The sequence below is a fragment of the Fukomys damarensis genome, unplaced genomic scaffold (genome assembly GCF_012274545.1).
Source record: "Fukomys damarensis isolate Sample0158 unplaced genomic scaffold, DMR_v1.0_HiC HiC_scaffold_4, whole genome shotgun sequence".
Lineage (NCBI taxonomy): Eukaryota > Metazoa > Chordata > Mammalia > Rodentia > Bathyergidae > Fukomys > Fukomys damarensis.
Genome location: NW_022900916.1, coordinates 19512224 through 19527863, shown reverse-complemented (window position 1 = coordinate 19527863; position 15640 = coordinate 19512224). Strand labels below are relative to the sequence as shown.

Below are 15640 nucleotides of genomic sequence, written 5' to 3'. Positions count from 1 at the left end.
TGTTAAACGCGATGGAGTTTAACAGCTTACAAGAAAAGCTCCTCCCCAGTTATCTCAAAGCTACTATCATCAACAAAATCCTGTTTGCCTCCATCAAAACAGATAAACCCAAGATGCTATGGCCACCAAAATATATGTAGGTCTAGAACTACTTCCTCCTTGCTATACCTTAACCACTATGACAAATACCAGGTTTTTACTCATATGAGACTAGCTGCAGGAATACAATTATATGCCATTATAATTAATTATGGAAAATCAGAGATGTTTTTAATTATCCAATATTATGCCTGAGTTGTACACCCCATTCATTTGTGAAATCCTAATGCCTCAAACTGTGACTGTCACCAGAGGTAGTTTAGAGTGTTAAGTGGGCCCCAGTTAGGAGTTCACCCCAGATGGGTAGTAGTCTCATAAGAAATGCAAAGCAGGGCAGAGACAGGTACACAGGGAAGACAGACAAAGACACGGGGAGAAGCCAGGCACCTGCAACCTGAGAGAGGCCTCAGGAGAAACTAATTCTGCCACCATGTTGATGTTGGTCTTCCAACCTCCAGCCTTGTGAGGAAATACGTTTCTGTTGTCGAGCCTTCCAGCCGGCCGCATTCCGTTACGGCGGTGCTAAAGGAGCAACGCACCCAGGCTGTACCTTCTCGATCCTTTTCTCATCCGGTAGTCAAGACAGCCGTGTAGATGGTCCCCACTTTATGGACGGGAAAACTAAAGCTCCAGAGATGTTAAGTGGCGGCTCTGAGGTCATCCAGTGAACAGAAAGAAGGATGTTGCCTGGACTCTTCTGACTCCAAATGCCACCCAGTTTTCCCTTTGCCAGGGTGACAGATGCGAAGACCCCTGGGCTGTGCTCCCAGAGGCGGCCTAAACTACTTGCGGAATCTTGAGAGCGTCATTATGTTTTGATATCTCATTCTTTATCTGCCAAATGAAGAGACTGAATTAAGTATTCTAAAGGCTAAGTGGACTCAAAAAAAGCGCCATTCTAGTTTTAAGGTTTTGGCTCAAGTTAGTGTTTTCAGTCCATCTCTTCAAGAAATCATCGCTGCAAACTGAGAATTGAAAGAAAATTCAGAGAATCACCATCCTACAGAATTCAATACTGTGAAAAATACACATAGTTGAAAACATTTTGAAATATTATGATCTTAATATACTTTAAGTTATTTTTTAAAGGGCTTGCATCCCATTAGTTAAGTTTTGGTTGTTAAAGATTTGCCCATCTGAGCTTTTAAGGGTTGAACACAGCTTTATGAACAGTACACAGGATCAGTATTTTCCTATCAGAAAATTTGAGTTCCAGTTCTAAAATCCTCAGTGAACAACTTGAATAATCTTGAGTGAAAAAATAAAGTTTTAGGCATTAGTTTCTAAGGAAACTAACAAAGAAAGAGGAAAGTGGCTTCCTGCGTGTCTAGCAGAAAAGTTTGCCATTAAGAAAATACCTGTGTACAATTTTGAACTTTGTGGAGGGAAGTTGTTGCATATATTAAAGGAAGGCAATTATTACAAGCTCAGAGTGTCAACTTGTCTTTTTTCAGTAAGTTTTGAAATATTCTGTGTGTACTTGATATTTTTTGTGCCTGTAGTTAATGTGCTTGTTTCCCCCCAGAGGAAGGAAGCGTAACATGGAAAATAATTTGCATGGCAGTAGAGAATGGCAGGTTATAAGACTATGAGGGTTAGAATTCTGAATCATCTCTTGCGTGCTTTCATCCAATCGCGTAAAGACAAATCAGCCTTCAGGCAAATCAAAGTCTTCATTTAAAAGCTTACCTGGATTTGGCAGTTCGCCCATTTTTCCAAACCTCTTTACAATGTACTTTCCGCAAATAGTTAGAGACCTGCATACTGAAAAGCTTTACCCTTTGCAACGTTAGTTTAAAAAAAAAAAAAAAAAAAAAAGGAACTCTAACCCAGAGAAGACAATTGCTTGAAGAAAGGAAAATTCACTTCCGAGTTAGCAACACGTGAATACCGGATTAGTGGGTGGGATTGAGGTGAACCCTGGTGCATAAATAGAGAGGCTCCCCGCTGCTGGCACACTCAGAAGCTTGGACCGCTCCTGGCTGCTCTCAAGAGGCAGGTGGGTGGGGAATCCAGGTAAGGCTGTAGACAATACCTCTGGCATGGCTCTTGCTAGAGTGAGCTTTGGCCTCTGATTGCTGAGTAAAGCTGCGGGCAATCAACGACAGACAGAAATGCAAGTTTCCCAGGGTGACAAAGTGGGATTTGGGGAGGGCACAGTGGAATTTTTCCAAAGGCTTCCTGGGGCCTCCTTGGGCTGGAGCTGGCCCAATGTTACCTTCCCAAGCAGGTGCAAAGTGATCCCTTCCTCCTTTAGGAAACCAGAGGTGTGAACCTGGGTCAACTCCTTAGTTTTCAGCCTGGGACAGGGCCCAGGAAATTCTGCCACCTGCTAATGTTCTGCTTCGCTCCCCCTAGCTAACTGAAGCAAAAACACACAGGCTTATCTATTTTGAGAACACAACTCAGGTACTCCCTTGGAATATGGATTGCAAGTCAGGAAGCTGTTTTCTTTCTGGGGTGTAAGAATTCTTGTTGGTTGCTTCCACCTTCTAATTCACAAGCTAGGATTTCAGAGGAGAGAGAGCTGGTTGCTTTCCTGGAGCACAAAAGAACAGGGACACACCCTCCTGTAAGCTTACTCCTTGTTAGGACAGGGATGGAGAGAGACCTGTGAAAAGTGCTGGTTTCACGTCAGTGTGTGTGTGTGTGTGTGTGTGTGTGTGTGTGTGTGTGTGTGTGTGTGTGTGTGTGTGGGCATTTCTCTAAATTACCAGTATCTTCCAAAGTTAGTGTTTTGACAGGTTTATGCAGCAAGTTTGCAGAGTAAAATCTCTTCGTGTTATGAAAGAGCAGGATGTTTTACAGCAGGAGTTATATTAGTCTTCCTGGAGTCATTGGGCCATAAAACACGTGTAATTTATCAATAGTTCCAACCTGTAACCCATGGAGCTATTGCGAGGAGTTTTCATGGCTATTTGTACAAGAACGGTCAATGGACTGAAAACAAGCACTATACCACCCTTTTACTATTATTTTTCCATATACACGGAATAGATATTAAATAAAATACTATGTTAAATGTTTGTTGATAAACTCAAAGTAACCTATGATATATTGTTTAATCAACTAATGTTCCAAAAGTATCATTCCACATTAAAGTGCCTTTTTTATTTTTATTTTTTAAAGACAGGAGAAGGGTCTATCAGAGGTAGATATAAGACACATTCAAGAGCAGAGTGCAGGTGCTCAGAGAAAGGAGGTGCAGGACAGTTGGGAACTGAGGATCTTTTATGTGTTTGGGATGGTGGGAGTCTGTAGAATTCATATCTGTTGTCTTAGTCTTGTCCCGTGGTTAGGAGGGAGTGGCCCACCCACAGTGAGACCATGGTCTATTCGGAGGGGAAAACCCAAAGGGTGGTCCATTGATGGTGAAAGAGGTTATGTGTAAAAAGAAAATAAGCAAGGGCTGGGGATTTAGCTCAGTGGTTCTGCTCCCTGCCTTGCAAGCACAAGGTCCCAAGTTCTATCCCCGGTACCAAAGAATAAAAAGGAAATAAGCAGACCCATTGGTAGCTGAAAGGGAGTTACCCAGACTTCTCACATTAAAGTTCTTCATTTTAATATTTTTTAAAGTCTTCCAAGAGTACTGGGTATCATCGACTTGTAGTATATATGAGTTGTTTTTTCAGAACTTTAAAAGATTATTACTGGCATTTCTACATCTTAAGAGAATAGAAAATGGAGAAATTATATGCCTGCATTTCCCTTATGTCTTTTCTGGATAAGACACTCAGTGGCTACATACTAAGTCTTGGATGACAATTGGTCAGGTGAATATAAGGCTTCACTTGAATTTGGTAACTTAGCAATGTTTTTCTTTTTTTAATCATCTAATGCTTTGCAAAGATTCCCACTCAAACTGTCTCATCATTAGAAACTTCACTCTTAGGGCCAGGGATTTAGTTCAGTGGTTCCGTCACCTGCCTTGCAAGCACAAGGACCCAAGTTTGATCCCCAGTACCAAAAAGAGAAAAGAAACTTCACTCTTACAAATGGTAAGCAATGACAGTCCATCCTACTTCCCTTGCAAGATTCATTACACTTGATTCAAAACCTACATGTAAATTAGGAATAGATGCGATAATTTCATATTTCTTGTTAAGCAACTTTACTGTTTGGCTTTACCAGAACATTGGGTCTCCAGCCTTTTTTTTTTGTACCAGGGATTGAACATGGGTCCTTGTGCTTGCAAGGCAGGCTGTGCAACCACTGAGCTAAAATCCTCAGCCCTCAGGTCTCCAGCTTTTCATGTTATGGCCCCTGGATAACCTCAGTGACTTGTTCTACAACTTGGTTTGCTGGTTGCTCCCTCCCTCCTCACATAGAACCTCATATTCCTATGGGCAATGCTTTAGCTTTTCCTAGTAATTGACTATGGAACAGCAAATGGGAAAAGTAAATTTAATAGAGGTGGCCCTGGGACTTATTTCTCAGTGCTATGACTCTCACAGAATATTTTTGTACACTAAAAGGCATGTCCATAACCACCTACCTAAAAAAGGTCCACAGTGACTCAACCTCACTAGAACTTGATACGATATGTCTTAGTCAATTCACAGAGAACACAGAGCTTGCATAAACTACACTAGGGAGAGAATTGTGTGAGTACCACTCTTCAGTTAAGAGACAAAGCTGGCAGGGTCAAAATGCAATGAGGAATCAATCCCTTCATTTCCATCTCATTCTTTGACAGCAATGTTCCGGTTTTACCATAGATTAAAGCAGTGTGTATGTATGTTTAGGTATTTGTTTCAGGGAGGGAAGATGGGAGCAAAATGGCAAGATCCAGAGCTCTTTGTTCTGGACCTATCTCATAAATCTTCCTGTCTCTCCCAGCTTTAGGTTCTCATTTGTATGATGAGGAGGAGGAGGAAAAGAGGCAGGTCCTACCATATCTTCCGTACTACCCTTCTAAACATAAATTTGCGGTGTAAATGTCCTCAGCTGTAAGAGAATAAACATCTGACAAGTTATTTCCTTAGAGTGTGTCTCTATTTCTCTTGTGAATCTACTACCCACTGACAGGGAGGGTGAGAGACAGAAAGATGGATAAGTCAGTGAGTAATAAATAGCCACACTGCATATTCTTAGGAAAATTTCATGGAAGGTAGCTTTTTACTCTAATCTCATGCATCCGGTGTTAACAGAACCTGTTTCTGTGGTGGTCCACTGCTGAAACACAATCTGTAGATTTTGAAGCTTCCTGACTACTTTTTGTTTGTGTTCTGTACAGATTTGCCATGGAGAAAATTTCAGTGTCAGTATTCTTGCTCCTTGTGGCCCTGTCCTACACCCTGACCAAAGAAACCACAGTGAAACCCGGCGCCAAAAAGGACACCAAGGACTCCCGACCCAAACTGCCCCAGACCCTCTCCAGAGGTGCGAGGCAGCAGTTTGGTGGCTTCCAGCTGCCACTTAGGTGGAAAAGATTTTCTAACTTTTGGTGCTGAAGTGTGTGCACTGAATACATTTGGGGATGTGTTCTTCCTAGATTTGTCATGGTTGATAGTTATTTCCACTTTCTCTAGAGGTTTTTCTTTTTCTTTGGTAGTGAGTACATATTTATCTCAGATCTTTACCATTGTTTTTCAACAGTTTGGGACCTAAAATTATAAGATAGTTTTAAATATACTGGTTCATTACTTTTCTAGGTTGGGGCGATCAACTTATCTGGACTCAGACATATGAAGAAGCCTTGTACAAATCCAAGACTAGGTAAGGAGGGTTACAGGCATCTCACGGCTCTGAAGAGCACCACCTAGTGAGTGGTCACAAGCTATGCACAAGGTCCGCTCCCTTAAAAACCTCCTGATCTGTTTGCTCCCCACAGCAACAGGCCGTTGATGGTTATTCATCATTTGGACGAATGCCCACATAGTCAAGGTAATTTATTCTCCCCAAAGCCCTTCATAAGACTTTTAGGTAGGGCCAGTTTCGATCTTTCATCTTTGTATCCTTAGAATCCAACACAAAATAAGAACGAACATTGTAGGTGGTTAAAAACATTTTAAAATTACTTCGCATATTTCTACATTTTGTGTTGACCATGGGTGCATATTTTGAATCAGCCCTAGGACTCATCCTGAACATCTTGATTTTATATCCCATACCCATTACATCAGCAAATGCTGTCGCCTTTACCTTCAAAATGTATCCCACAGCTTCACAGACATAGAACCTGCTCTGCAGCACAGGGCCCGGAGCTTAGCCACTCCTCACACTTGGTTTAACGCTCTGCCACCACTGCCCTAAAATTCTTAGTGATTCCCGAGCAAGGGCATGTGCATTTTCATTTTTCCCTTGATCTTTCCAAACCACCATCTATTGCCTCAGTGCCTCAGCTTGTCCAGGGCGAGGCTGTGAAACACGAAGCAGCTCCTGTCCCTCATGTACCCAGTGGCTTCTAATCATAGGTAAAATTAATTCCAAATTTCTAACCACTGCCAGCAAGGCTGGACACGAGCTGGTCAGGTGCACATTCCTGTCCTAGCCTCTCCCCAGATCTCCTGGTTCATCTGGCGGACCTCCGTGCTGTTCTACAACCTCTGAGCTCATCCTGCCTCAATGCTATTACTCTTGCAGTTCTCCCTGTCCAGAGTGCCTTGACTGCCCCCCCAAATTTTAGTGATTTAGCCCCAAAATGGACCACCCCTTACTTCCATGTCCCTCCTCAGAGAGAGCTACCCCTATCAACCCACATCTCTTCAACCTCTGGCTTCATTTTTTCTTTGAGGTACATTTCTCCACCTGCACTTATTAAATATTTGTGCACTTGTTTATGGTCTGTCTTGCACACAAGCATCTGAGCTCTTTGGGAAAAACATCTGCTTTTTATTATTCACTGCACCCTGCCAGAGCGTAAAACTGTAACACTTAGTAGAAATTCAATAAATATGGGTTGAAAAAAAGTAAGTGTAAGAACGAATGAACGGCAAAAAAGCACAGCTAGACAATGACATAGGTGTTACTTCACAAACCAGTGACTAAAAGGGCACAGCAGAAGTATTTCTTTGAAACACAACAGAAAACTAGGGTTTTAACCGATGCAAACACGCATGCTTAAAGATTTTTCTTTATATTGCAGCTTTAAAGAAAGTATTTGCTGAAAATAAGGAAATCCAGAAATTGGCAGAACAGTTTGTCCTTCTCAATCTAGTTGTAAGTTTTTTTTTTTTTTTCATCATCACTAACATTTCCCCTCAAATTCACTTAGTGACATGGGCGATTTTTTTTTTTCTCTGCATCTTAGTTATGCTGAATTAACTGGGATATCTTCCAAATATCCCATCTCACAGATTAGAAACAGGGAGATATTTCATCTTCTAATACTCGATGTGGCCTGTGCTTCTATTTCGTAATTAATAACCTTAGCTTGGCCCTGCGGTCAGGATATTCTCTGAAGCAACTGGAAGGTTCTTGTATTTTGCAAATTATTTCCTGTGCCATTTCCCCACAGCCCTGGCTCCTTAATCCCTACCATGTCTCCCTGAAGGGGACTCACAGCTTCCTGGCTGCCCCAATCCAAGCGCACCTCGAAGCGTCACCCTCCTGTCTCCCACCCTCCTCAGCCCACCTCCCCCGGGTCCGAGCCTTCTTTCCACTCAGTATACAGCTGGGGCCCATCTTCCTCCTAAAAGCGAACAAAGAATGACTCTTTCTAACCATGTCCCTCCAAGCCTCTCTCTTCTTCACCCCAGGTTGGCTTCCTCAGACCCACACCCATCATTCCTTTCTCTTCCCTCCCTCTCTCCCCCCCACAGGGTCAGGGATTCGAGAAATCTCTGCTTGACCCACTTTTCATCTTTCACATTCTCCGTGGACACCGCTGACGCCTGCTTAGATTCTGACATGCTCATTTTCGCCTCTCAGCGGCAACGTCCGGCAACGCGTCTATCCAGCCACGCCACGCCATTTTATAAGTAGCTTGAATGCAGTGTCTCCCACACTGAATTAATCACCTCTGTTGGTTTTTCAAATAGCTCACATCTTTCTTTATTCTCGATTTCACTGGACGTTCTCACTTCTTTTTTTACCCCAGTATTGGGAGTTGAACCTGAGTCTTCACACTGAGCTACAACCCCAGCCCTTTTTCGGAGACAGTCTCCTCCAAGCTGCCTAGCCTGGGTTTGAACTTGCAGTCCTCCTGCTTCAGCCTCTCGGGATGTTATTCTAATTTCTTCATAAACTCACAACCATAATTTTAATGCATACCTTTTTCACTTTGCCTAGCTTACTTCAATATTACTAAATGACTTTTTGCCATAAGAAAACCCATCTAATTCCACTTGGCTGTCAAGGAAATTGCTCAAAAGACCAAATCATCAGGGTCATGGCACCTCTTCCGATCTCTCTCCAGTGGTGTTTAGCTATTTCTGAACAATCAAGTCCCTGCGGCATGATGCACAAAGTCATGGGGCCCTGCAGCATCCTGGGCAGTGTTCTCTCACCTTCTCGCCTCTTACCCTTCTGCACCCCAAATACACAGTCCTTCGCAGGCCTCGGCGAAGAGGAAAGCTCCATGCCCTCCATCTTCCCGCCTTTGCGAGTGCTCTTCCCCTGCATGGTCGCCTGCTTTTCCATAGCCCTGCCCCTGTTCATTACTTAAGTTCCTTCCTTACCGCCCTTCAGGAAATCTTAGGGACACCTGCAGACGGTAAGTCCCCAACTTACGAACGTTTGAGTTGCAAACTTTCACGGATAAGAACGGACCTTGAGTTTAGTTTTTTTAATGCTTTACATTGTATATTTGTGTCAAAGGGATGTAAAACTCATTTGTCAGACTTACAAAAGAATGTCCTCGTGGAACGGAACTTGTTTGTAAGTTGAGAGCTTACTGTCATGAGATAAAGTCCTGCTCCAAGCACCCACATCCCTCCCCCAGAACATCTCACCCCCTGGACCCTCGGTGTTCACTTTCTTACCTCCATCTCTCAATAGACTGTACCTTCATTAAAGATGGGCACGGTTTCCCTGCACCAATAAATCCTAAATAAAAATTAACCAACAAATGCTCAAGAAAGTCCTATTTCTACAATTCCTCCAACAATACTCTGCGCATTCTTCATGAACTTACAGTGTCTCCTACTTCATCCAGGTCTTCCCCACACACCCCGATTCCTTCTGAACTATTCCTGCCTGAAGGTTTTTGCTCCTGATGCATCATGTTTCCCAGCTGTTCATCTCACTCGCAACAGCACATTCTGCTCTATTTTTTCATTATTTCATGCACACAACTTGGGTCCCCATCTGTGCCATAAACTCTTTCTTCCGCTATCTTAGGGCCCTGGGCCGTGAATGGACAGAGTTAGAGTTGCAAGTTTGAAAACAACTGCAGAGTAAACCAACTAAAAGCTGCTTTCATTTTCCTTTTTCACTCTCAGTATGAAACAACGGACAAACACCTTTCTCCGGACGGCCAGTATGTCCCGAGGATTCTGTTTGTGGGTAAGTGAAGGTGACTATAAGATAGGCCACGCTCTGCCGGTGCTGCAAATGCAGCCACCGCCCTCCTCCTCCCCAGGGTCGCCGGCCACTTTGGCAGTCAAGGTCAGGACTAAGGTCCAGCCAGGGCGCGAGACACCCTTCAAGTTTGCAATGCAGACTCACTAGGAAAGTAGGCACTTTATGTCCACACATGATTTGCTAATGTTCACTTTTCACCTTCTGCTACATCTGAGGAGGAAGCACCCTGTTTCTCTCATGGGTAAAATGTGCCTCGGTTAATATTCAGCATTCCTTAGGTAAATGATCTTATAAATACAGCAGAGACCATCCCTGTCTGCTCCTCTTTCTGACCCCAGAATGACCCTTCGGTAGGCTTTCAGCACGTATTTGCTGGATGACTCAGTAAGTGTACTGATTTTGGCTTTGACCAAAGTCATATTAGGAAAAAAATCTACAATTAAACTCATCAGATAACAGAGCTGTCTAACCAAGTGGTTTGCCAGGTAGTTCATCAAAGTTTACCTTAAATGTTTAAAATGGGGAAGAGAAAAACAAGTGCAGTAGACTCAAGACTTACAAACTCAATTGGTTCCCTAGGGCTGGTTGTAACTCGTTTGGTTGTTAGTCAATACAGCTGAGATCTGGGTGTTTATAGAGAACAAGAGGCAGGTGAACCTTCCATCAACCTAATTAACCCAAGTCGTTCATATGTCGTAACCTGAGGGTCCACTGTATTGGGGTGTAGGAAGGCTTTGTCAGGTTTAGATATTTTCGTTTTTAGTACTGTGGACCAAATCCAAATCCAGGGCCTCACTTGCGCTAGGCAAGTGCTCCAGCAGCCCCAGGCCCCAGGGACCCATTCTGGCCTTAACTGAAAGAGAATCTTGCAGGCTGCTCTTGGTCCTGCAGGATTTCTCCTTCCAGGAGCATCTTCATCTTCCGGTCCTGAGCACAGCTCCTCTTCAGCCCATCCTTGCAAGGCTTCTCCGTTCAGGCAGTGGGTTAGAATCACCTGGAGGATTTTAAACCCCATGCATCCCGAACCACACCTGAAACCCAGTAAATCAGAGCCTGGGAGATGGGATGCAGGCAGCCGTGGTGTTTAAAGCTCTCCAGGAGATTCCAATGCAGCTGGGGCTGTGAGCCGCAGGCAAGTGTTTAAAATGCCATCACGTTAAATTACTACGTATCTTCCACCCCAACAGACGTCTAGTCTTTAAAGCTGCCCTGAAAAACAGCCGGGCCTAGACTGTAATCCCAGCCCTCGGGAGGTTGAAGCAGGAGGATCACTCTGGGTTAGAGGCCAAACTATACTACATAGTGAAACCCTGTCTCAAACAAAGCAAAACAATCACATTGAACACATGAAATTCTGCTTCTGGCAACTTATGTCCTTTGATCTTAGCCTAACATTCCAAAAGCACAGACAGTCCACTCCTGTACCAGTGATTCTGCAAAAATCCTATCGTTTTTGTTTTTTCTGTACTAGAGACTGAAGCTAGGGCCTTTATACTGGGCTATATCCCCAGCATTTTTTATTTTTTTTGAGACAAGGTCTCACTAAGTCACTGTGTGTTGCCCAAGTTGGGCTCAAACTGTGATCCTCCTGCCTCAGCCTCCCAGAGAGCCAGGACTACAGGAATGTGCTGGCAAGCCAACCTAAGCAGATTGTTCTCACATATCCTTGGCTTCTTTTCAGGCTCCTTTAATCACCCTCTGAAGGCAAGGAAAGTTTCTAGACCTATCTTCCTATTTCTCTCTAGGTGCACTTAATATATAACTTTGTTACATATAAAATACCTCAAATGGAATACATACACACAACAGAAGTCTTTTAAAACTCTATTGTGAAAGTTTGTATTTTAAAAACAAATTAAAAAGTAGTGAGGAGCAGTGTTTTCATTCATCAGCTCTCCCGTGAATGGGACACCCAAAGCCCACAATGTAAAGAAGTTTAATTTGGCTCACGGTTTCAGGGGATTCAGTGCATGGACAGCGGCTCCCAGGCAGGAACTTCATGGTGGAAGGGTGTAGCAGACCAAAGCTGCTTAGCCCACAGTAGCAGGAAGCAGGCAGGGGAGTAACGCCAGCGGAGAAGGGGGGAGTTATAGACCCCAAGGCCACACCTCCTTGGCCCACCCAGACTCACTCAGAAGTGCGCTCCAGCAATCCCCTGGGCTGCTCCCCAGCCAATCAGATTGTTAAGATTAAGCATCATCCTAGCACCTGGGAGGATGAGCCAGGTGGATCACAAAATCAAGCCCAGCCCAGGCAACGGAGCAAGACCTGGTCTCAAAATTTTAAAAATTTTAAAAGGCTAGGGATGGATGTAACTGAGTGTGAAAGCCCTGGGTTCGATCCCCAGTACCACACCTGCACCCAAAATTAATAACCATAACCTGCTCATCTGATTTTGCTTTTCTTAACAGCTTGCATTCTTTCATTCATTATTTAAAAAGAAAGGCCCAGCATGGCGGCACGTGCCTATAATCCCAGCACTGAAAAGCAGGACGACCCCTATGAGTTCAAGGCCCTGTCTCAAAAGCAAAACCAAAAAACTAAAAGAAAAAAACCTGGGCTGGGGATTTAGCTAAGCAGCGCACACCTGCCTTGAAAGCACAAGGTCCTGAGTTCATCCCCAGTACTGGAAGGAAAGAAACAGAGAGGGAGGGAGAGAGGGGGAGGGGGGGAAGGAAAGAAAAAGAAAGAGAAAGAAAGAAGGAAGGAAGAGAGAGAGAGAGAGAAAAAACCAGCCTTGGAGATGTTTCTGATTCTCTAAATTGCTCTTTGTAAAATATAATCATTTCAAACATTTGCAATAATTGCATAATAGAGAATGATGTTTTGGTCAAAACGAAGGAACCCTCCTCTCCCAGCACACATCCTCCTATTATGGGGTCACCGGACAGCAGGATGGCGGGGCCTGGCACCTTTTCCGCGAAGAGCACAGCGCCATCTGCTCTGTAGAGTTGGGCACTGCGGTGGTGGGCGCAGATGCACACCGTGCTTCCTGCACGGGACAACGCAGTACACAGGCTTCTGCCGGAGCAGAGGTTACTCATAAACAACATCCATCCCCCTTCTCTCTGCAGACCCGTCCCTGACGGTGAGAGCGGACATCACCAGCAGGTACTCAAACCGTCTCTACGCCTACGAACCTTCAGACACGGCTCTGCGTAAGTGGCCTCCAACCCGGTGAGGTCGGCGCGGTCAGGGGACAGTGCACCACCTGGGGACGCCAGAGAGCCAGCGTGACGCCGCTGGGAGGGGTCCCCAGGCAAATCACACTCCCTCCCGGTTTTGCTCTTTTTAATCTCAGCTGAGGACGAATCATTTAGATCTTTTCCTGTAGGAGGATTCCGTGACCACATTACCTGTATTTCCGGCTTCCTCTCAGGCATACAAACACAACCCCTGCCCCAGAACTGAATGCAGGAGGTGGAATAATCTGATCCTTGCCCCATCCCGCCCCAAGTAATAGGAGTGAAATGATTCGGCCCGGCCTGTTGTTGCATTCGGGTTCGATTTAAAGATGGATAGGCAAGAGGACCCAAAAAGATGCTGTAAATAGAAGAGACGGGAGGTCGGGGTGGGGGATGCATTTGGCTGTGACACCTGTTAGTTCTTTTTTAAAATGTTAATTTCTATTAGCACACGTTTGCAATACATGATTATTCCATTAATGGTGGAGACCTGGTGCATGCTCTTAACATCTCAAACCTTTCTTCGTATCGCCCCACCATGTTGCTCCATGTCTTGGTCCCCTCCTCACTTGCAAAAGATCCTTCCCCCAACCCCCCCGTACTATCCATGCTTCATGCTTAGTCTTTCTGGAAACTGGATTTTATTTCTAGAAACCAGTTGTGATCAGCTGTAGTGGCTGCCTCAAACCTCGCTGTCCGATATCTTAGCCAGTAGCCGCATTTGCTACTGACTTTTAAACTGAAATTAAAATCTCAGGCTCTCAGCTGACTAACGACTTCCCCGGGGTTCAGGCCACAGATACTGGACACTGTCATTTTCTCCTGGACATCAGTGACGTAGGACACTGCTGGGGAGCAGAGGTGGGGCCAAGGGGGAGCCATCCAGGTGCTGCCTGTGTTTCTTAGTAAAACTGAACTCTTTAAAGGCGGCGTCTACACCCGGAATGCCACAGCATCGCCTTAGCAGGTAGAATTCTTGAGTGAACAGCTATGCTGTGCCTATCATATGGGCATCTTATTTCACTAGATCACATACTTATTTTCACAAATTGCTTCTAGTGATCTAGAAGTCTGGGCACTGAAGCAATAGTTCCTCTACTGCTTAGCTGTGTGACCTTGAGCAAATGAATCAACCTCTCTGGGCCTATTTCATCATCTAAAAGTGAAGTACTAAGAGAGTATTTGTGAGGACTAAAGGAATTTATCTATGTAAGGCACTTGGTGTGCTATTTTTATAAGTTAAATCCCAACTGCTTCTAAAATAATTTACAGTAGCTGCATACACCTAGCAAGTACATATAATGAACATGATTTAAAATTCACTTAAAATTAACCAAAATTATTTGTTCCTGAGAGCTTATAAAGTTTTTGTTTGTTTTGCTTTGTTTTGTTTGGAAGAGGGAGTTGGGAGAAGGCAGATCTGAGAAGGAATAAAATACACAGGAGAATAGGATTGCTACAATTGTATGTCATATAATTTTAGAAAAAATTACAAGGTTACCAACTACTCACCCTATAATTAAAAACAACCTGGGCAGGGGATTTAGCTCAGTGGTGCTGCACCCGCCAGGCAAGAGCAAGGTCCTGAGTTTTATTCCCAGCATTAAATACATAACCCACTGAATGAAGAGTACCCAGGTTTGAGAGTTTATTATCTATCCATGAAATTCATAAGGGCATCTTGCTTTTTCCCCCTTTCAGTGCTTGACAACATGAGGAAAGCCCTCAAGCTGCTGAAGACTGAGTTGTAGAGGAAAAAACAAAACGTGCAAGCTTTTCCCCACATGCCAGGCCTTGAGACTCGGAACCAGTGACATTAGAAGACTGAAGCAAAGCACTGGCCAACATGCTCATTAGATTATGGTTTAATGTTACAACCACTTTTTATTTTTAAAATTGGTTTCAGGTATCTGTGTGTAAAAACAATATTGTACACTACTGTAGTAAGCCATGATTTTCTAAAAAATAAATCCTTTTGGAGGTACGTAAACTGAAGGTTTTTGCTTTTATTTTTTTCCCCCAACTTGGTCTTTCATAGAGCAGCTATTTGGCTCATTCACCAAATAGGACCACTGGATATACACAAAATGCTCAGGGAAGGCACAGGACAAAACCGGTCCCAATGAAAAAGAACCAAGTTTTCATCCCACCATGTTACAGATTCTTGCAGACCAAGAGTAGAACTGAAATTAATCAACAGAAGCATCAAAGAGTACACAATTAGTGTGGGAGGCTGTGCAGAAAGCATCCCAGGGAACGCAGCTTCCTACCTAGGCAGCCCTCCTCACCCCATCCAGATGCACCTACACACACCTTTTAATTCAGAAATCCTATTTCTGTCACATTTTGTTCCACTTAATGGTTCCCGGGAAACCCTGGCAGCCAGCTTTGTCCTTCCAAAGACGAATCTAGGGTGAAGATCGTTCAAGGAACATCTGTCCTCCTGACACCTGGCCTTGTAGCAAATTTGATCTCTCGGGGACTCTCGAGTACTGCGTTAGAATAAACTGTCTGAACTGCTTCACTTCCAAGGGGCAGACTTCGGGGAAGAACAAAGGGCACAGGGCAGCGGTCACTGAAGTTGGGGAAAGTTGAGAGTGTGGCTGCACGTGGGAAGGAAGCAGCTTTTGCTTTAAACTCTGTAAATACTCTCTGCCTGGCAAAAATCACAGCTGTGTATGAGCTTCTTCACCACATATTTAATCCCACATTCATTATTATATGAAAGTCCTCTATCACCAACCACTGACTTCTTTGGACCCTGGGCTGTGGTCTGCATACTGCACTGCACATGGACGTCTATTGCTCATCTTGGTTAACTTTCCTAGACAGATCCTTTTCTGAATAGAATTTTTCGACATTAATTTTCTCAGGCTACATAATATGTTTTC

General features: G+C 44.0%; 1 protein-coding gene across 2 annotated transcripts; it reads left to right on the top strand.

Annotated features, from left to right (window-relative positions):
• The first annotated feature begins 2007 nt into the window (after positions 1 to 2007).
• Agr2 (anterior gradient 2, protein disulphide isomerase family member) lies at positions 2008 to 14644 on the top strand. Of its 2 annotated transcripts, none has more exons than XM_010643335.2 (8): positions 2008 to 2098; positions 5336 to 5481; positions 5754 to 5817; positions 5933 to 5985; positions 7187 to 7260; positions 9483 to 9546; positions 12639 to 12722; positions 14451 to 14644. In XM_010643335.2, exons 2-8 carry the CDS (start codon positions 5343 to 5345, stop codon positions 14498 to 14500), a joined length of 528 nt encoding a protein of 175 aa, XP_010641637.1. In that variant the 5' UTR covers positions 2008 to 2098; positions 5336 to 5342; the 3' UTR covers positions 14501 to 14644. The 2 variants fall into 2 exon arrangements, with proteins under 2 accessions (XP_010641637.1, XP_010641636.1); XM_010643334.2 differs by having other exon boundaries at positions 2008 to 2115.
• The last annotated feature ends 996 nt before the right edge of the window (positions 14645 to 15640 follow it).

Coding starts and splice junctions, on each gene's coding strand:
- Agr2 (XM_010643335.2), top strand. CDS start 5,343: ATGGAGAAAATTTCAGTGTCAGTATTCTTGCTCCTTGTGGCCCTGTCC. Junction 5,482..5,753: donor GCCCCAGACCCTCTCCAGAG/GTGCGAGGCAGC, acceptor TTACTTTTCTAG/GTTGGGGCGATCAACTTATC. Junction 7,261..9,482: donor TTGTCCTTCTCAATCTAGTT/GTAAGTTTTTTT, acceptor TTTCACTCTCAG/TATGAAACAACGGACAAACA.